General features: G+C 47.1%; 1 protein-coding gene across 1 annotated transcript in view; it reads right to left on the bottom strand.

Annotated features, from left to right (window-relative positions):
• Positions 1–7171: 7171 nt before the first annotated feature.
• Positions 7172–21662, bottom strand: part of Casq2 (calsequestrin 2) — a 59590-nt gene continuing 45099 nt past the window's right edge. The window contains exons 8-11 of the mRNA XM_021195627.2: positions 20664–20718; positions 11603–11703; positions 9453–9527; positions 7172–8502 (exon numbers count right to left, since the gene is read on the bottom strand). Of these exons, the coding sequence (XP_021051286.1) occupies positions 8272–8502; positions 9453–9527; positions 11603–11703; positions 20664–20718 (462 nt within the window). The 3' untranslated portion in view covers positions 7172–8271. The remainder of the gene's footprint in view (positions 8503–9452; positions 9528–11602; positions 11704–20663; positions 20719–21662) is intronic.

Raw genomic sequence — 21662 nt, 5'->3', positions numbered from 1 at the left:
GGAAGGGAAGGGAAGGGAAGGGAAGGGAAGGGAAGGGAAGGGAAGGGAAGGGAAGGGAAGGGAAGGGTGCTGACACTCTCCAGCTGTTACACATCAGACACTGTGCTGCACGGCTTGCCCCTCCCCCACAGTGTCTTAATTAGGGATCCTTTCATTTGCGGGTGAAATAGAAAGTTGAAAGAAGAGACTTGCCTGGTTGGTTAAAGGGATTTCTGCAAGTGCTCAGAGCCCAGCCCCTCTGCCCACTCTCCCCAGAAGTGTGATCTAAGTGGTTTGGCATTTCTGGGTGTGGAGGAGAGACCTGGAGATACCAACTGTGAGTGGGAACCTGAGTCTGAGAATTCCTTGGGAGAAAGGTTATTTCTTTCCTTTTGGAATACTGCTTGGTCCTGTGGGGAGCCTCACCACCAGGCTGACCTATTGGGACATATAATGAGTACAACCCAAGAGGCCCTGCTCCCAGGAAAGCCCTAACCTGGCAGGCCTGGGCTGCCGCTACTGAGCTGCCAGCACCCACGGCCATTTGCCTTGAACTTCTGCCTTTCTCTGCTGGACCTGACCAGGCCAAGAGGCTTACTTGGTCCTTGGGCGCAGGGGCCTGAGCTGGCTTTTTAGGTGGGAGAGCTAAGGTAACCCAGCAGAGGTGCCATATGCGATTGGTTGCAGCCAGAGGGGCTCTGGAGCCTTTGGTCTGGCTCCTTGACTCTGTTCTCAGCTTCTCTTCCCTTCCCCATACCTACCCTTTGGGCTGCAGGCAGAGTACACATAAAATAGAACCCAAGGGTCAAAAGGAAAGAAAGGAAGACCTGCTTTTCCTTTGCCCCACCTTCTGTAAGTTACACTTTGGTTGTGCTGTTTAAGGGGAAGATGGACGGAGATGGCAGGATGGTACTCACATTATCCCTGCATTGAGAATTAAGATGAGATTCTAAGGGTAGACAGAGTGGGAAACTCCCGATGGAACAAGAGCCCCTTACTCCATCCTGTCCCATTTCTACCTAACTTGTTTCGCCTATGAAGCGTGCTGGTCTACAGAGTGAGTTCCAGGACAGCCAGGACTGCACAGAGAAACCCTGTCTCGAAAAAACAGCAAGAAAGAAAGAAAGAAAGAAAGAAAGAAAGAAAGAAAGAAAGAAAGAAAGAAAGAAAGAAAGAAAGAAAGAAAGAAAGAAAGAAAGAAATGTGCTCTACTGGATTAGTGTGGAATTGAGTTTCCCAGCCCCATAGAGAGATTTCCAGAGCCTGAGGCAGTGTCCGAAAGGTGGCTTTCTCTGAAAAGTCCAATGATGCCTTCCATGAGATAAAGACACTTTTGTCTTAACTCCCGGGGACAAATGTAACAACCTCCCAAGCTTTTATCTTGAGTCTCTGATTCTTTTGACCCTGAAACAGCATTCGAATAAAAGCAATTGAGCATGCAAATTGTCTGGCTTTGCCTGTCTTTCTGTCTCTCTTGAGCCTTCAGGCATGGCCAGGTGCAGTCCCTGGTGAATTCATTCATGGAGAACAGTGGTTCCCAACCTTCCTAAGGCTGTGGCCCTTTAGTACAGTCTCTAATGTTGTGGTGATTCCCAACCATTCATTTATTTTGGTTGCTACTTCATAATCTTAATTTTGTTCTGTTATGAATCATGATGTAGATATCTGTATTTTCCAATGGTCTTAGGGAATTCCTGAGAAGGGTCGTTCAACCCTCCCTGAAAGGGGTCATGACTCACAGGTTGAGAACTGCTGATGTAGGCATTGACAAACTGCCAGCCTACAAAAACATCAAACAACAGGCCTTTGCCTAGAGGACTACTTATGGCATTGAGACACCTGACACACAGTGACAAGTTCAGTTCACGCTGTATTACAAGTACTGTAGTGGAAGCATACGGCATAGCTAGGAGCCAGGAAGGGAGATGTAGCCATTGCATGTCATTGTCATAGACATGAAGGAATAGTCATCCAGTAAGATCACTGTTCCTAAAAATGGGGCCACAAAAACCTCTAATGTAGGGCCAGATGTGGTGGCGTACGCCTTTAATCCCAGCACTTGGGAGGCAGAGGCAGGCGGATTTCTGCATTCGAGGCCAGCCTGGTCTACAAAGTGAGTTCTAAGACAGCCAGGGCTATACAGAGAAACCCTGTCTCAAAAAAAAAAAAACAAAACAAAAAACAAAAAACAAAAACAAAAAACCTCTAATGTTAATCATATCTTATTTTTATGAAGGTTACTCCATGCTTTAACTTTCTAGCTCCTCTGGAACACCGAAATTATGACCCACTAAACCAAAGTTAATTTCTAAGTGTCCACAGAGTGGGGGACCCCAGCAAGGATGCAGCAATGGCGGACACTGTCCCAACCAGGGTATAAATTGAACTCTGATGAGGACCAGGCCAGAGATACCTGGGCCAGGCCTTAGGGGAGAGGTTATCTGACAGGTGCTTTTGTTAGCAAGGATTTTAATCTCTGAATTTTGAACCCAGCATCAATCCTTATCTGGTACAGTCCACAATACAAAATAGGTAGCCAGAGACTTTATTACTCTTGAATAGTTTGTAACCAAGAGAGTTACAAAGTTACAGTTTTGGCTTAGCCTGTACTTACAGTCAGCAGATACCAGGTGTGTATGACAACGACTGAATGTATGTTGCACTCTCACTGGACATTTTTGAACATATAAATGACTTAATTACATGGCTCCTTGCCATGTGCACAGATCTCTTTGTGTCACAAAGGTTTGCTGTATGAAATGGACTCTCAGCATGAGGTTGGTGAGGGCTGGTGTCTATCATGGACAATTGTACCTAGTAGCCAATGTTATTTGGCTTTCTTTTGGATCCTCCATTGGCGCCCTTGCCCCGTTCCAAATGAGCATTTACACACTGAATCTGCTCTAAGCTTGGAAATTGAGGTTCCTGTTGTATACCGTCTCTCTGACTGATGTGACTGTCTTAGCTCTAAGCTCTATTTACTTCGCAGGGAACATCTTCGATCTTGATTTGATTTTGCAGCGATCTCACATGTTCCCGTGACAATCAGGGGACCTGTGATGGTGGAGGTCAATGAAGGGCAATGATCAGAGTAACAAAAGCGAACAGTTGCCGATCATTTTCTGGGGAGGGAGATTCTAAGTGCGAAAGATAAAATCCTTAGGTTCTCAAACCTGGAGAGGAAGCCAACCTTGTGAGTAAATAAACAACAACAATAACAACAACAAGAAAACAACAACAACCAAAAAAAAAAAAAAAACCATTTGAGACAAGGAAAGTAGGAAACCTGGTATACATTGGATAGGGGTGTGAGATATACAGCCAGCTGTGTTCGATAATTCATTTTACCTGGATAATTGATTTTAGATTATTGACTTACTTTAGATGAGGGAGCTATATTAGTTGATGAAGAAATGTTTCTGCTTTCTGCCTCTACCCTCAGCTACCCTTCCCTTGCATGGAATGTTGATAGCACACACATTCTTGCCAGTTGCATGGACAGGGATCAGAGAAAGCAATTGACTCAGAGATACTCATCGTATAGATTAATGATAAGCTGTTTCCTTGGGCCATCAGCCCAGATGCTCACAGTTCATAAGTTCACAAGCAAAACCTGCTGGGAAAAAAAAAAAATTAAAGCCACATGCAGATGGCAGCCAAAGGCCCTTTTCTCTTTCGGCCTTTTCCCGGGGTTGTAGCTGTAGAACGTGGAGGAGTTTTGAGAATCTTGGATGGTAAACTGCCATATTAAAGAAGTGGGGTGAAGCCATCAGGACAGAAGTAGGGAAATCCCAGAGCAAGAGGCAGGGCCTGCCGGCCGCCGAGTGCACAGACGGGGTCTCAGCTGGAGGAGAGAGGAGGCTACTCACCATTAGTGCCAATGTGTCGTGGGACCATCCTCTAGTTACACAGCTCATGTTCCAAACTTAGAGATGACTTTTGGCTCTGCTTTCTGGGTCAATGTCCAAAGGTGTTTCCGTGGTCTAAGACTTCGTAATACTTCGGGAAATATGAAGTTGCCTTTTTCAGAACTAAAGCTGGGTGCTTCAGACGTTTTTTTTTCTCTTTCGCTTCTCTGCTCAGCTGCTCCACTTACAACCTGCTTGTTCTCGCCTTCCCTGATCTACGTGGGACAAAGTTTAGGAGTCTATTGGTCTATAGACTGTTAAAAAGGCTGTGAGTTTCAGTGGGTGAGTGGATGAATGAGAACAGAAGGACATTCAGCATCAAAGCACTGACTCCAAACTAATCGAACGCTGTTACATAGGAGGCGTGTCCAGGCTGATGGCAGTCCCAAGGTTATCACTCTGACTTGTAGTTATCGATAAAGAGTTCAGATTATTAACATATCCCGTTGATTCCAAAGGCTCCCCTTAATCCATCCTGCAAATATTTTGGTCTGCTAGGTGGCTCTGGTCATTCCGTTCCTGCATGATGTGACACTTCTGTACTCCTTCCTAGCTGCTGCTCTGTCCCTCACAAAGGAGGGCTGTGTTTCTGGAGGACTTCGCTCACTTGAGGAAAAAGGTCACCCTACGTTGCAAGCATCCTCTGCGAACTGAGAAGTTTTTCTGGTCCTGCTGCTGTAGCAGTCTGCTATCCTAAGCTAATCCAAACAGCTGATGCCATGCTACCAAAAGCTTTTGGTTTATATACACTTTAAATAATCACTGGGTTGAATTTGTGTGTTTTTAATAGGGATAATAGCCATGGAGGTCAAGTTGTATCATGTTTATAAAGTTGTCACAAGATTTATTGTTTGCCCACCCAAATTTGGGCAGAGTAGAAATGGGTAAAACAGTCTTTCCCGTAAGGTTGCTATCAGACCTATATGTGAAGAATGTGAACCAATGGAAGTGAGACTTTCCCCTAAGATTACATGCACAAGATACAATAATGACTCCTCACAGGGTGACAAACATGAAGACCAGAAGACCCAAGGGGTCACAATCTCTTCTAGAAAAGGCAGGATCTTTTCAAGTTCTGAGATGCAGTTTCATCAACATACACTGAAAGGGACGCTTTGTTCCAGATAACACTCATGCTCTTACACTTCGTTTTAACAGGATAGCAGATCTTGTGTTTTTAATTAGCCCACATTTTTAGTTTTGTTTGAGTTGATTATGAACTCAGAATAGGAAGATAAATGGATTCAAGCAATAAAAAGAGTTATTGGAAATTCACTTGAGTCTGTCTTCAGACATGCTCTGAGGGAAAAAGTATGCAGTGTTTTGGTTCTTAATGCAAATCCTTTTAAGTATAAAATGAAGTGTTATCTGTGACCCTTCAGAGTGTTTGTGTAATCCTGAGAAGTTGCTTGAGCCCTCTATGCCTCTCTCTATTAAGGACAGTAACCAGACGAATCTTCTAATCTGCTGTAAGAATTAGCTGTGATAACATGGAAGGCATTTAGCATTGTACCCCAGGCATGTAAGAAAGCACTCAATCCATATCAGCTTAGAGGGCTCAGTACTTACTACACAGCACCATCTAGGCAGAACCAGATGGACTCCCAGAGATCCTAATGCAGGAACATCAGAGCATAGTTTCAGCTTCACACATATTTCTAGGCCTCTGAGAGCACCAGATCTGCCTGGGCTGAGAAAAAGGCCACTTTTGCAATGGACCACCCCCCTCAACTCCTTGTCTACTTGAAAGTTTTAGCTTTGAGACCTTGTGGGACAATCACTTCCCTAAGAGTTTGCTTGAGCTGTGGCTGGGCTTGGGTGAGTGGAACACAGCACAGCCTTCTTAGTTTTGTGAGGGGAGAAAATTATATCAAGGCCCTGCATTATAGACTGAATTATGCATCCCACAAGACAAGGCCCTTTCAGATGATAATTACAGTTAAATGAAGTCATAGTAATGAGACCTTAATTTGACAGGACAGGAATCCTTCTAGAAGAGAATTACTTATTTACTACTATAAATCTATCTTCATCATCATCTATCTCTATCAGTTATCTGTCTGTCTGTCTGCCATATGCAAACAGAATGAAAAGCCACAAAAAGAGCCCTCAGCAAGAACCAACACAATTGGCAACTTGCCTTTGGATTAAAGAGTGGAAGGCAGACTTTTACTGTGTAAGCCACCCAGACTGAGGCATTCTGTTATGGCATGCATGTGAATATCTTCAAAGGCTTGTGTCTTGAAAACTTGGTCCCCGGTGCAGCTATATTCAGAGGTGGGGCTTTAGAGGTGACCAGATCATGACGGGACTAACCTCGTCTTGGCTCATTCTGAGTTCATAACTGTGTGGACTCTTAGGAGACTGGAAAGTAGGTCACTGGAGGGAGGGACACTAAGGGATAGTTTGGAATCCTGGTCCTCTTTCTCTGTGATTCCTGATTGCAGTGAGAGGCCTCAGCTGCCTTTGTTATAAGATGCTGCTGCTCCTATGGTTCCCTTCTGCCATAGCTCCAGCTGCAGGCTGTGGAGGCATCAGATCTTAAACTAAAACCAATGATATTGTAAGCTGAAGTAAAATCCCCTCTTTTCAGTTGTTTCTCTCAAGTATTTTTGTTACCTAACACAGTGTGAGGGCACCTGGTGTACCCTGTAAGCTCCACTGCCCAGCACAGCGAGGCAATGACAGCTGCTTTGGCTGACCCGTTGTTCACAGATTGACTCAATAACTAAGCTCTGCTTTGTGATGAGCCAAGTGCTTGGAATACAAAGATAAGTAAACGTCTTGTCTCTTAAAGCCTGTATTTAGTGAAAGGATAGCCAGGCAGTGTGTTACCAGTTCAATGATGAGTGCTGTGACCACGGGTGTGCACCCAGTGCCGTGGGAGCGGAGGTGAGCAAGGCACTTCCAGGCACCTAGGCGATGGCATAGAGAGTAATAGCACTCATCCAGGCTGGGGCTTGATGGAAAGGACCAGTGTCGAGGGAAGGAGAATGGGGGCAGGCTTTGTTGTGTTGAATTTGAAGTTTGCAGTTTGAATCCAAGTGGATCAAACACCAAGGTCAAAGATGAAGGGTAGAGAACCACAGTGGAGGTCAGTTAACACTCCTTAGCGGTTGATGGGTGTGGATAGTCATGCCTGGAGACATGGATAGACATGGGAGAGACTCAGTAAAATGCTAACTTAGAAGGGCAGCCAGAGGCGCAGAGAGGTAGAATTGGAGCCAGGCAAAACCGAACCAATCCCCAAAGACTGGGGTAGGATCATCAAGATGGCCTCGATCTTTTCAAAACACGACTTTCATTCATGTCCATTGTTTATTACTATTCCATAAAAGGACTGCCCCAGTTTCAAAAACAACACCACACAGGGTCTTCTCCATGTTAACAGATTTCAAAAATAAGTTAGGACACTTAGCAACTAACACATCCGAGCACACTGCTACTTTCAGACAATTCAAAAGGCACTTGGGGATTCCTCTTTTTTTTTTTTTTTTCTCCGTGCCTCAGGGCATCGTGAACTCTAAATGATCCCTGCCCTGGTCAACTGTGGGAGTGCAGATGAATGGGGAAGAGTTAATTGACCATTGGATAAAGCGATTTTAACTCAGAACGGGACAGCTCACTAGTGGGGGACAGAGAGGGTGCATTCAGTTCCCAGCTCACTCTGGGCAGCCAGCAAACCCATTCAGAGACCTAAACAGTCTCCATCAGAAAAATGAAATGCCTTTTATCCTTCAGCCCCTCTCCTCTCTCACCACTGGTGAATATCTGAGGCCGGGCAATTAATGGGATGATCATAGAGCTAGATGACCCCCACTCATCATCATCCTAATACTCCAGAAATGATGGCAACACCCACACATTTCAAGGCATTTCTAGTTGCCATCCAAAGGCTTGGGTCTGAGTTCACAGATGCTCTGGGTTTGGAGGGAGATTAGATAATCATGTGGCCTTCCTGGACTCTGACTAGAAGGCCACTCCCTGCTTGTGAACTAATAGCAAGCTGTCAGTTCTGTCACCATCTGGATCAAAGACAGTAAGTAAACTTGAGTAGAGGTGTCAGGAGATACAGTCCCCAGACTCCCAGAATTCCATGACCCCTGATTGTCTAGCAAAGGACAAGGGCTGTTTGTTCCTCAATGGTTAGAAGTAGTCAGCATGGGACTCACTCCCCTTCTGTCCCTGCAGAGTGAGCCTGCTGGGTTTAGAAAGGCATTCACTGATAATGAACCACTCCTGCCAAGAATGGACTAGAAAAAGATGCTGGAGAAAGGAAAAAGAGCTGACTAGGTGTGGGCACCACTGCTTGCTGCCCCCTTGGGCTGTCTGTATGGTACATGGTAGTTGTAATGTCACTCATAAGAATCACCCGGGGCTGGAGCTATTCGTCATCATCGTCATCATCGCTGTCTTCGTTATCCTCATCAGAATTATCATCATCATCGTCGTCGTCGTCATCATCATCGTTGTCATCACCATCATCATCTTCATCTTCATTGTCATCATCTTCAGTGTTGATCTTTCCAGAAAGCACATCTTCAATCCAGTCTTCCAGCTCCTCGGCTGTGGGCAGGTCATCATCATCTGGGATCTCCATCCAGACACTGTCAGCCTGCAACGAGGAACAACAGAATGAGCCAATGAGCAAGTGGGGGGAGGCTGAGGCGGGGCAGCATTTCCCAAGCTGTGTTGAATGGGCCTCCAAGGCTCTCCCACCTATCAGGAGTACATACAGAGAGACAAATGGAAATGCCAAGTTGCAGAATGGTCTTGCACATATTCTGTTCCAATAACAGTAAAAGAAATCTGTATTCTACTACCTAAGAGAATACGTATATGCACACACAAACACAAAATTAATTATTAATTAATTAATTTTCATTCAGATTTCACAAAAGTCAAGAAATGTATAGGTTGCTAGGGTACTTTCTACAGGGCAAAAAGACATTGCTAATTGGCCCTATTCACAAAAGAATATGCCTGTACTAGCTGAGGTGGGCCCTCATTATAGATTTCTTCCTACTATTCACCTCATTGAATCTGCCCCACTTCTGTCTTGTTGCATATCAGATGTCTGGACTGAGTCTAAATTTCTTCCCACTCTGTCACATCACCTCACTAGCCCTTCCCACCCTCAATTCATCAGTGCTTAAACTTCTGTCAGGAGGTTTCCCTTCTGTTATCAGGGTCACCTGACTGCAGAGTGGGTGGCCACTAGCACGGGATTCTGGGTGTCAATCTCTCATCGCTCTTAGGTAATGGTTGTTCTGGGCTTGAGTAGCCTGTGTAAGAAGGTCTTGTTCTTTAGTTCAGGAAGAGGGTACAAGAGAATGTTCTTGTCCTAGGTCAATGAGTCAGGTTGGGCTAGCTCTGTAAGCAAGGAAATGTACTCCTAGAGAGGGTTGGGACTGGCTAGAGCCCAGTCTTGGGCCATACTGCAAGAGTTTGGAAAAGACCCAAGAGTTCCTCACTGCTGTAGACTCCGAGTGATTTATGTGCTTGGACCTGCATAGCAGCAGGGTGGCTGAGACCATCTGACCAGCCCTTGGTAAGAATACTCACATCTGTTACATTCACCACCCCAATCTGTGGCTTGAACAGGTCAATCTTGAAAGTCTTCTCCCAGTAAGCAACAAGCTGCAGCAACAAAAAGGCCAAGTTAGACAGTGGGTGGAGGGCTCTCCCTGTGGCTAGACCGACCTGCCAGCCTACCATAGTAGCCGGATAGCGACTGGTTAAATGTCTTTGAAACAGCTATGGACACTTAGGAAATTGAAGGCTGGCTCCAGCATTAGAGCACTTTAAAGCATTGAGTAAATGATACTATAGCACTAACTGCGACAACGTAGACCATAAATGCTTCCACAGCTCTCAGGGAGACTATCACAAAGATGGCTGATCCCAAATTTGACTCGTTCACTGATAGTTTGTGCGTAATGAAAGAGCCATTTCTCTCCACCTCTGTTTCAATGTTCCATTCTTAAAAGCCCTTATCTGGTGCCTCCCAGCCACATGAGATGGCTGGGAGAACTCTGATAGGCTCTAACTTGGCATAAACTGCAGACATGAGCCAAATGTCTTCAGCCCAGCAGGGCTCCATCTGGACAAATTTCTGGCTGGGGCAGGCTAACTGAGCTAATGGGGTCCATAAAGCTAAGAAGATGGAGATGTTCAGAGGCAGGGGTCTCCCTGGCAAATGCAGGGCCTAAAACAGACTGGGATGTTGGTGGATTTGAAAAGTAGAACTGCCTGGTGATTGATTGGCAAGAACCAAGATCGATGTAGAACTGCCCCAAAGAATGTCAACTTAAAAGTTAACATAATGAAGCAGTCCAGGGAAACTGAACATACAGCAGAAAGTAATCAACAGATTAATCCTGTATGCCTCGGCCAGGCAGTGGAGGCACACGCCTTTAATCCCAGCACTTGGGAGGCAGAGGCAGGCGGATTTCTGAGTTTGAGGCCAGCCTGGTCTACAGAGTGAGTTCCCGGACAGCCAGGGCTACACGGAGAAACCCTGTCTCGAAAAAAACCAAAAGAGAGAGGAGAGAGAGAGAGAGAGAGAGAGAGAGAGAGAGAGAGAGAGTCAGTTTATGGCCATGGTTTTCTTATGTTGACCCAGAATTATAATTATGCCACTGGCTTCAATTACCATGGAAGTCCCTGCCTTTGGTTCACCCAATCTCGATGTGTGTAAGATTCAGTGTCTGCTCTCTGTCTGATCAGTTTCACAAGTCATGACCTATGTATCTCATAGCCAGAGAGCAACCAAACTTGTATCATCACCAGCAGTTAGCCTTACCAGAAGCACTCAACAGAGCAAGCTATGACTTCACTGTGAGTCACGGGAGGGTTTAACATCTGCTCGGTTTAACACTGTCAGGTGTTGCCCTTTCTTCGTGAGATAAGAATTATAATAGTACCTGTTTTTAGGGCTGTTGAGGGAATGAGCTATGAGGACATCGTCAAACAAATAACTGAAATTCAAGACCTATGTGTTAGTCTTCAAAGAATTTGAAAAGACTCAGGTTCTACGTCATGCAGTTCTGGGGATCCTGGCTCTTGGTGCAGCATTGAACTTGGCCAACAGGGAACATTTGCACAAGCAGAGGATGTGGCTTCCTCTGCTATTATCACTGTGTTCATGCATGGCATGAATTCCATGTACTGTGTCCAAAATTAAGAATTAACAAAGCTTTCTTGCTATTGCTCATCAACACAGGCTAGCACCACGATGGTAAATTTCTCCTGTCTTTTAAGGAGCTACGACAAACAAGCCAGGCATGGTTTCTGTCCTCAGACTGGATGCTCCTTTGCTTCATCAGGGTCTTGATTCTGCAATTATTCCCTAATAATTTATGTTGCTTCTAGAGTCTCGGGGAGAGGTGGGTGGAGACACAAAGGGGCCATATTATTGCTTAAAAAAGGAATGTTTCTGGCCCCCCTGGATTGGCCCCTCCAAGTAGTCACTTCTTGGTGTCCCAGAAATAAGGAGAGTAGTAAGTCTGGTCACTACAATAACCACACGAGGTTATAGGCTGTATTAAAAGTATGTGCACACACTCCATATGCAATAGCCTCTGGGCTTCTTCAAGCACATTCAACTATTTTAGTTTGTCCCTCATGCTTGAATGTTCTGTGCTAAACACAAATATGGGTAATAAAGGCCCCGATGGATGGGGGGGGGGGGCAACTTGGCCTGGGCCACTCACCAGTGGAAAGTCATCTGGGTCAATCCACAAGATGCTCAAGTCAGGGTTGTCAGTGTTGTCCCTGGCAACCTGTTTCAGAATCTCCAGGAACTCATAGCCATCTGAATAGGGTTCAAGAAAGTTGAGTCAGCCAGAATACACACTGCTCCTCATGAGGAGCACGCTTTTTCCACAAGGCTTTCTTGGCCATCTGGTACATACCCTCAATTACAGAGTGAGTCTATAAAATGAGTCAGATGAAGAGCCGCAGACACAAAGGAGCTTCGACACAGAAAACAATGGCAACTTTGAACAAAGAAATTTGAAAGGTCACAGCGAAAGGCCCCATTCTAAACAAAGGGTCACCTTCATTTGTTTACCAGGAGATGAAAACCGAGTAGCTTTGGAGATCAAGGCCAGTCCCAGGGCAGTGGAAGCTGTCTGCCTGTCCCCGATAATCCTGTATGTTCCAAGCCTGTGCCATTCCTGGATTTCCTACAACATCTGCTCTGCGGACCAAGAGCAACCTGGAGTCCCCAACACCTTCAAATGGGGTCAGCATCCTTCTTTCTTCCCATTGCTCCAGCACAAGCTTTGGTACACACAGCTTTCCCTACCCTCTGTCAGCAGCTCTCTCTGCCCCAGAGAGGAGAACTGAATCATAGGAAAAGCAGAGACAAGCCTTCCACACTGAGCCTAAGCCCTGCAGCATACAGGTTTTTTCCATAAGCAAAATTTTTGAAAGAACATTCAGTAAGTGATACTGTAAACCCTGAACACAACCCCACGCCCAACTAGAGCAGAGACAAGTAGTTGGATCCTGGTAGGTCCCTGGCAGTAAACATGCTCTCTCTCTCTCTCTCTCTCTCTCTCTCTCTCTCTCTCTCTGTGTGTATTTAGGTGTATATGTATATGTATATGTGTGTGTGTTTGCATGCATGTGAAGAACAAGTCTACATGAAGAATCTCTGGAAGTTCAGGGAATCCAGAAGAGAACTCATACTTTGCTAAGCAATTAAATTAAGGAAAATAGAAAAATCAAGGGAGCCCTTAAAGGCCCCTACCACTCATTCGAGAAAGCTGTGCATGAGCCACCAACAGTCAGTGTGTCTTAGAACATGAGCAGAGATGTGATTGAGGTGGCAAATGATATCTTGCAGGTCGGAGGAGGAGGCTGGGTGATCTGCTTGGAACAAGGACCACAGAGCCAGTCGAACAACAGACTTCTCAACAGATGGCAATGATCACATCCAGACATATCTGGATACCAAGGTGTCTGGTGGGGCAAGAGGACCAATTGTCAGACCAGCTTCCACCATTCAGTAGAGCATCGTTCAAGATAGAAATTTTAAGTTTAGTTCTAAATAATAGTTTCTTGCTAGCTGAGTTGTGGCCTGAGAGTCACATCACACCCTCTGTACAAACATAGGGCCTGTGCTTTAGAATCTACATGTTTGCTGTTCAGTGGATGGGGAAGGGGAAACAGTCTGTATTGGCTGTGTGTAGGTGTGACTGGAAAAGTCCAGACTCCCTTCTCCAGCCCCAACTGTTCTTGCTGCTGTCTGAGTTACACTGTAACTCTTCTTCTGGCCATGTGGTAATGTCCAAGGAGAGGGAAATATGGAAGTTCATGGAGTGTGATCTTTGGATTTATGCATAGACCAGAAGAGGGAATTCCTCCCAGACACCTGCAGCTGTGACTCCACGCCTTGGAGAAGAAAGGGACAATAACTGAAGATGGGATGCAAATGTGAGAAGGACCTGGATAGGTTTGTAAGTCACAAAGATAGCAAGGTTCAACAACACAGATGATGTTCAAGTAGACTTGAGTTAATGTGAGGCTGGCTCCCCTGAAGAGAGCAGAGATTTCCCATGCCACGGTTACAGAGGGCCTGGCCTGTGACCAGGCCTACAGCTGAGCACACACCATGACACTACCATGTTCTGTTCTGCTCACGTGATGCTGAGATTTCTTTAAAGGAATATTACATACAAGAGTACACTGCGGCTCCAGCCTTCATCCTAGAGCAGGTTCAGACACAGGGAGCAAAAGAAAGCAAACTTTGGGTTCTGCAAAACAGTGCATTCAAATCTGTGTTAAACAAAATAATGCATAAGTGGCTTAATTTCCATGTTTAAGATTGTGTATGGTGTATGTGTGTCTGTGTGTGTGTTGTGTGTAAAGAATGTTTTCTATGTTATAGGAAAAGCAAGGCAAAATCAAATACTACCTATTCCCAGAACAAAATGAATACAGTTGACATTAACGGCACAGAAACTGCATCAAGATCCAAGGACAACCTTGGGATGCCAAGGCTAAGGAACTCTCCCTGTGCACCTGCCTGCAGCTCTGGAGATTTTCATTCACTTTTGTGCCACACTTACACACGTGGCTCCTGGGACCAAGTGACCTCAGGACCAATCACTTAGACTGTCACTTGAGGCAATATCTAAGATATCACCTTTCCTTGTGGATTAATGGGTTTGTGATAATAGCTACTTGCTTTAAAAATTGCTTTTACAGGCACTTGCCTATCTTCTGTGCGTGTACATTTCTGTGGTTCACGAGGGAGAGAGGGTTGTACACATGCCACATTGTCATTGTGTATGTGGATACCAGAGGCTAACCTGCTGTCTCTCTTCTCTGCTGTTCTCTGCTTCCATAACAAGGGCCCCAAGGTTTGAACTTGGGTCATCAGGCTTAACAGCAAGTGCCTTTGCCCACTGAGCCATCTTGTCTATCACAGTAATAGCTATTTCACGACAGGAAAGCTCCAAGCTGACAAAGAGCTCCAGGCTGGTAAAAAAAAAAAAAAAAAAAGTCCCTGCCTGAATCCTCCCGACTTATTTCCAAGAGTAGGCCCCTCAGCTCCCCCCCCCCCAAAGTCTGGCCCCACAGCTGTTCCAGCTGTTATTCCTAATACACACAAATCTCCCTTTCTACACTACCTTCTTTGATGGACAGCGTCTGCCACACGCCACTCGGCCCGCTCTTACGGGCATTTATACTGAGCTCTTCTGGAGTAGGATGTGTGTTTCATCTTTGTGTCTGCATGGAAGATTTTACTGCCTTCACTTTCCAGAGAGCTGGAAGGAGGGGGCTGGCTGCTGTCATCCATGGGTAAGCAACAGAGCAGGAAACACAACTCGGGTCTTCAAGCTACACCCACAGTCATGCGCTACTCATCCTCCCTCTGCGGGTCTCGGCATTCCTACCACACTGCTGCCAGCTTCCCTCCGCCATTCTCTACTTGAGACTCCGAGCCCTCTGTGGAACTTAGTTCTAGGGAGGCCCAGGCTAGGCGAGGGAGGAGATGTCCAGTGTGGCCTTGATGCTGGGATGTGGGTGGGGTAGAGGGGATTGGGGGCTGCCTCTGCTCTTCTGACACAGAAATTAGAGTGAAGTCCTGGCCCTGATTCTGAACAGGCTCCAGAGCTGTGTCCTGCTGGGGGGAGGGAGGGNGGGGTGGGGATTGCTCAATGCAGTGATGCTTCAAGGAAATCTGGAGTCTCCAAGATGGTCTAAATACACTGAGAACTGCAGTTCCCTCCCAGGCCCTAGACTCCAGGTCTGAAAGTTCAGGACCCAGGGCTGAGGCGCCGCTGGCCAGGTTTCCCATGGCAAACAAGTGGCCCCTGGGAATCACATCCTTGTGGGAAGAGAACCCGATCATTATTCTCTCCTTCTTCCCTGGCAGAGGCTGGTGGGAATGAGCCTGCACCAGGCCCTAGGGGACCAGTTCTAGGTCACTCATGGCCATCTAGGGAAAGGGCCCTTTTGCAGAGGTGATTGTGTCTCAGACCAAGCCACGGCCCAGGAGCAAACAGGCCCATTATGCTACCCACTCTGCCCCTTCTTCCCAACCTCCTCTTTGTTGCTACTTATGGTCAATCCCCACAGACTGAAAGATGCCCTTCCTGCCTCCTCATTACGGAAGGGCAGCTGTGAACTGAAGGGTCTCTGTCTGCGGGCCTACTGTGGGATCCTGTCCGTATCGTCCATGTGGCTGGCGGGCAGCTAGGCAGGCTGGAGGCCGGTTTTACCCAGCTTAGAGGTTGTCTGGAAGAATCTGCTCTTTCCCTTGGGTGTGCTTTGACTTTCTCTGTGCTGCAGACCCAGAGCCAGGCTGAGTCACAGAGGTGGACGAAGCAGGACCCCGGGGCCCTCTCTCCAAAAGCCCTATTGGTCTTTACTTGTATGGAATTGTCCCAAAGCAGATTTCTGTATACTTGGACCTCTAGGGAGTGGGAGGAAGCCACAAGGTCGGGAACTCGCCATTTCAAAGAGCATCTGCTGCAGCGAGATGGCCACTCAGTATAAAAGCCACAGTGGGATGCGGTGGCTTTGAAGATGAGCGACAGCAGGAAGGTCCTGCTACTCCTTACCCAGCATCTCACCTTCGGATCCCAGAATTGGTGTGAAAAAAAAAAATCAAATAATCCATTTTCACAATACAGAGGCACGTGGGGATAGAGGGATGGACTGCTGGGCTGGAGTCCAGTTCTCCCTCTGCCTGTTCATGAGACCTGGGGGTGATGTTCATACCTTCACCGTATGCATGCTCCCTCCTCTGTATACGGAGAAATACAGAATAACTGCCTAGATTGGCAGGGTTGGCGTTTGCTGGGTGTGTAAGTACCATTCAACACCCAGCAATAATCAAACAGCGGGGTTCGTATATCAAATTTAAATTTATAAAAGCTCCAGGAAGAACTAAGTGCTCCTATTTGAGAAACTCGGTCTCCAGTCCATTTTTTGCAAGAATCTCAGGGCAGAAAAAGCTCAGGTGCAGCAGGGCTTGGAGCATCCTTCCAGGGCCTGTGGCTAAATCTGTTCAGTGCTTGCAGACAGCAGCCATCCTCGTGTGCCTAGCTTGTTAGTGTGAATATTCCCAATGCCCTTGGAGGGGTTCCATCCAGCGCGCGCTCATGTAGAAACACCGCTCGGCAAACCTTTCATCAGATACCGTAAAGATGTCAGCCCGATGCAGATGCAGATGCATCTGGGAGCCGCAAGGAAGAGCCTTTCATTTCCAAACCTGTCGCAGAGCTCTACTCTGAGCATAAGCCGCTGAAGAGAAGGTGAATGCAGAGGGGGGAGGGGAGCAAGTCCGGAAGGCCTGGGAATGCCCTCAAGTCCTTCCCAGCCAGGCCTGCCTACAGGCACAGAGATGAAAGCTCACAGCAAGAGCAGCCTCCAGGGCCCAGAGAATGGAAGTGTATTCTCATCAGAGAGAACCTTCCTGTCTTAGCCCTCTGCCACCGGAGGAGAACACAAACTCCAGCTGGAAAGGGCAGAACTGTAAGGAGAGCTCTTGGGGGCCAGGTCACTGAACAGACAGGCACTGCTGTTGTGCTGTATTGAGGAACATCAGTGGGCCTGAGGAAGATGACTGGCCATGAATGGGACCCTCGAGCTGCCAAGTGGCTCAGCTCCTGTCTCAGTCCCTTGGCTTGGTCTTCTGAGTTACCAGCCCTTACTCCTTCCCCTCAGCCCTGCAGCAAAACCACACAAGTTTGGAGCCTGCCTCCAGCTGCGGCACTGTTGGGATGTGGTATCAGAGAGGACCACACCCAAGGGGGGGGGCTCAGCAAACATCAACTCAGTTTCCTACCGTGCCCCTAACCCTGTGTGAGCTTATGCACACCACTGAACCATCTGTGTCGATCCTTTCCGTGGTTCAAATGCTGAAGACAAAGAAGGGCAGCACAGGAGGAGGGAGACACACTGAATGAGCACCTGACTGTCAGATGTCACCTGAGAGGTGCAGAAGTCTGCCTGCCTTGTGGTTAAGGGTGTAGGCTAGAAAGCCTGACAGCCCACAGTCCATTTCAGTGCTCCTTCAGCCTCAGCATCCTCCTTCAGCACCTGCATCCTCCCTCAGCCTCAGCATCCCCCCGCCCCAGCCTCTGCATCCTCCCTCAGCCCAGACATCCCCCCTTAGCCTCAACATCCCCCTTCAGCCTCGGCATCCCCCCCTCAGCCTCAGCATCCCCCCCCTCAGCCTCAACATCCCCCCTTCAGCCTCAGCATCCTCCCTCAGCCTCAGCATCCTCACTTGTAAAATGAGACTGAAAATGAAACCTTCCTTGTTTAATTGTTGTGGCAGTGATGGTCATCAATACCACCTTTGTCATTACTCCTGGTGCATCTGGATGTCGCAAGGGCTGGTTACAATGTCAACCTTGGCTTAGAGACGCTGGGCAGTGTGGTTTAATTAGTTAGTCTTTAAGACTAGCTTTTCTCATCCACCACCAGATTAATAAATAACAAGCGCCACACACATATCACAGAGTGGCCTCAGGATTAAGGTGGCCATCTCTTCACAGCTCCTCAACACAGAAGTTCTGTAAGAAGCATCTGCTATCCGGGACTTACCACCTTCCTCTTTCAGAAAGGGTGCAGTCTGGTTAGGCATAAGGTTGTGGGTGACCTATTAGCAAGAGGAAAGGAATCTAACTACCTGTTTGCTGGAATGTACTCTCCAGGACCACAACCTGGCCTTAGGGGCCCAGGGTGCACACCACTGCACTGCCCAGCAGGTAAACGTTGCCTGACCACAAAGTCAAGGGGAGGGACTTTCATCAAAGCACCTTTCAGTTGGAGCCCTGAGTGTGAAGGCACCCCTGCTGCTGAAAGACCATGTTCCTGACCTCTGCTCCCAACATTGCTCCGCTCCCCAGGGACAAGCCTCAGCTTGGGATTGGGAGAAAAGGCCGAGCTCCAGGGCCCAAGGGTGTTTGCACAGGGAGGAGATGGAAGTAGTTTCAGCAGCTTGATTCATGACTACAGCAATCTCTGTCAAACAGGTTTCTGCAGCTCAGGGAGCCCTCTTTGTTCTATTGTTCCAGACAGCCAGATAGGCCTCCCTGCAACCCTGGAAGGGGGCAGTGGGGTGGGGAGGAAGCCCCCTGGAGTCCTGCCAGCAGGCAGCTGCCAGCAGCAACTCAGATCACACAACACCAAGGATCCGATTCAGTCTGATTAAGGCCTGGAAACCTGGGGTGCCGAGGGTGCCAGATCTGTAAAAAGCATCTGACACTACAGTAAAAACAAACCCCAAAGACCTAGCTCCCCCTGAGGGACATTCCCAGCTCTGCCAGTGTATGATGGGAAAGCTAGCAAATCGTTGGCATTTGAAAAACTAGCCTGCAGATCATTTGGTTTTGATGCAATAGAATATTACTCAATCTTAAAAGCAGCCATATACTGTTATAATAGATATTATATAGTAAGTGTATATAATACATACATATATGTGATATATATATATATATATATATCATTATGGTAAAGAAAAGATGCCAGATACAAAAGACTCCATTTATATGAAATATCTGGAACAGACAGTTAGACCAATAATAGACAATTAGCGCTTGTCATCCGTGGAGTGGGTCAACAATGGGAGTGACTCGGCGGGTGTTGTTGGTAAAGGTCTAGGGTGAGGTGGGGCCAACATCTGCACAGTCTTGCGAGTTTAAAACCCACTCAGACATTACGTTTAAAGAATGACTGTTCTGGTGTGTGGACTATCTTGATTTAAAAACAGAAATCACATAATTAAGAAAGAGCTAAGTACTTGCTCCACAAACATTCATTGGGCACCTGCCGTGTTAAGCCGCTGCGAGCAATCAGGCTTGTATGGATGGATGGATGGGGCAATAGGGTCCCTTCTTCACCTCTCCAGCTCTGTTTCTCGGTCTCAGACTAAGATCTTTTCTGTTGCTATTGCTTGGCTGGTTGGTTTGGGGTTTGAAGTTGTTTTTGTTTGTTTGTTTTATTTTTTTGTTTGCTTGTTTGTTTTGAGACAGGGCTTCATGTAGCCCAGGCTAGCCTTGGATTCAAGGCACAGGTGAGGATGACCATACATTTCTGATCCTCCCATCTCTACCGAGGTTACAGGTCTGCACTATCACATCCACGGTTTGCACTGCTGGGAGTTGCTGGGAATAGAGCCCAGCTTTGTGCATGCTGGGCCGGCTCTGCCAGCCCTGGCCCAAGTCTCTGTCGGAGCTCTTCTCTTGGTGCTGCCCTACAGCAATGGCGGAGGTTCCTGAAGAACACCATGTGGCCCCACTTCCCCGAAGCAGTGGTCCCCAAGCTTGATGCTCCACGGTGACTTGCCCCAGAGCAGAGCCCATGAAACTCTGGGTTCTGAGGTGTTGTTTGAGCCAGGCTAAAGTGGCTTTGCTGTCATCGCTGCACACCTGTCACACCTGTCAGGTTCTGGGACCCTGCTCCAAATCTTCATGACCAAAGCCTGGCAGCTTTTTACCCTGACTGCATTCTGGATGGCTCCAGGCTGCCCATATATCCCTCCTATGTGAGCTCTCATCTTCCCCCAGGAGGCCTGTCTTGGGGATCAGTGCCACAGGAACCAACATTTTACCTCTTTCACGGCTCATCGTTCTCTCCCTCCTCTCTCCATGGTGTTCATAAGAGGGAAACTAGGGAAAGCTGTCTACAGTGGAAGAATAGCAATGTTTCCCTTCCACTGGTAGGGAGTCATTAGCACTCTGAAAGCAGGCTGCTTGCTCTACCCTGGCCTCACTTTTTGGCAGATGTCTCTAGGCCATTCCTGTGCATAGATGGTGTTTTACAGAGGAACACATAACATTTATCACTATGTTAAAATAGGGTTGGTTTATATAGGTTTGATAATAAACTGATAAACATTTAATGTGAACAGAAACAATACATACATACATGCATTCATACACACACACACATACACACACACACACACACCCTCTGTAAGACTGCTCGAATGTGCTCATTCCCAAGTTGAGCATCAGAACACAATGGTCCCAGGTTGCCCACAATAACCTTGCACTGCTGATGTTCCTGTCCCCTCCCCAAAGCTGGGACTGCACTCCCAGTTGTGTGACTTTCCTTGAAGTTCTACAGTTCCCTTAGCTGAGTTTGCCACTGAAGACACATTCCTACCTACCAGGTGATCACTGTCTTGCAATTGAACTGGAATGGTGAGGGCTTGGAAGGGTGAGAAGTTCCTGCCAATGGTTAAGAAGATTTGGTACAGAGTGGAAACAGGCTGGGGTGAGGGCGGGGAAGGTATCTTACCTGGGTCACTCTTCTCCGCAAAGGCCACAATGTGGATTCCATTCAAGTCGTCTTCCTGAAAGAGAAAAGAATGAGCGTTTCCTCTTAGGAGGAGAGAGACACAATGTGTGTCAGGGGCAACAACACAGAAGCTGGCAGAGGAAAGGAGACAGGGGGTGGACAGGGGATAGACACCCAGGGGACAGGGATGGACAGGGGATGGACACCCAGGCACAAATGAGCAGGTCAGGCACACATAAAGGAAACAGATGCTGACGGGTGATTGGTAGCAACATGTGGAACTTCAATAAGGGACTGGGATCAATGGAGTTGTAAGACAGGACAACAGACACAAGAGTTAACAATTAGTGTGTCTCACTCCTGTGGTCTGGTGAGTCCCAAGAGCAGCGGCAAAGGGAAAATTGGGAAGAGCATGAGTCTGGTTATCAGAGGCTTCGGGGGCAACAAAAACTCTGGAAACAGTTCTATGGGATGTGACAGTTTCAAGATACTTCTGCAAATGTGAGTTTTGAGGTTCCCTACCAGGAGTTATCATCAGGGATGGACCAGATTACAGGGACTTCTGAGCATGACTGGCAGATCCTAAACCCTCTGAGGGCAGTAAAGAGTCCTCAGATTTGGGACAACCCCCCTACCCGGGATGTGGGTCACTGGAATCCACACAAGAGATGAAGATGCAGTCAATGGTTCTGTCTGAAGAAGCAGGGCCCTTGGACTAAGTCAGTAATACCTCCTGATTTGCTGACACTGAGATTTGAGTCGTTTCCCTGGAGCCCTTTCAAATTTCAACTCCAGATCAATAGGAATCCTTTAAAAATATTTTGTTAAGATTTATTTTTTATGTGTATGAGTGTTCGCCTAGGTGCCTGTTTGTGCACCACGTGAATGAATGATATCCAAAGAGGCCAGAAGAGGGTGTTAGATCCCCAGGCTGCTGTGTGTGGGAACAGAAGCCAGGTCTTCTACAAGAAGAGCCAAGTGTTCTTAAACCCTGAGCCA

The sequence above is a fragment of the Mus pahari genome, chromosome 4, assembly GCF_900095145.1.
Source record: "Mus pahari chromosome 4, PAHARI_EIJ_v1.1, whole genome shotgun sequence".
Lineage (NCBI taxonomy): Eukaryota > Metazoa > Chordata > Mammalia > Rodentia > Muridae > Mus > Mus pahari.
This window is presented reverse-complemented; position numbering and strand designations above follow the sequence as displayed.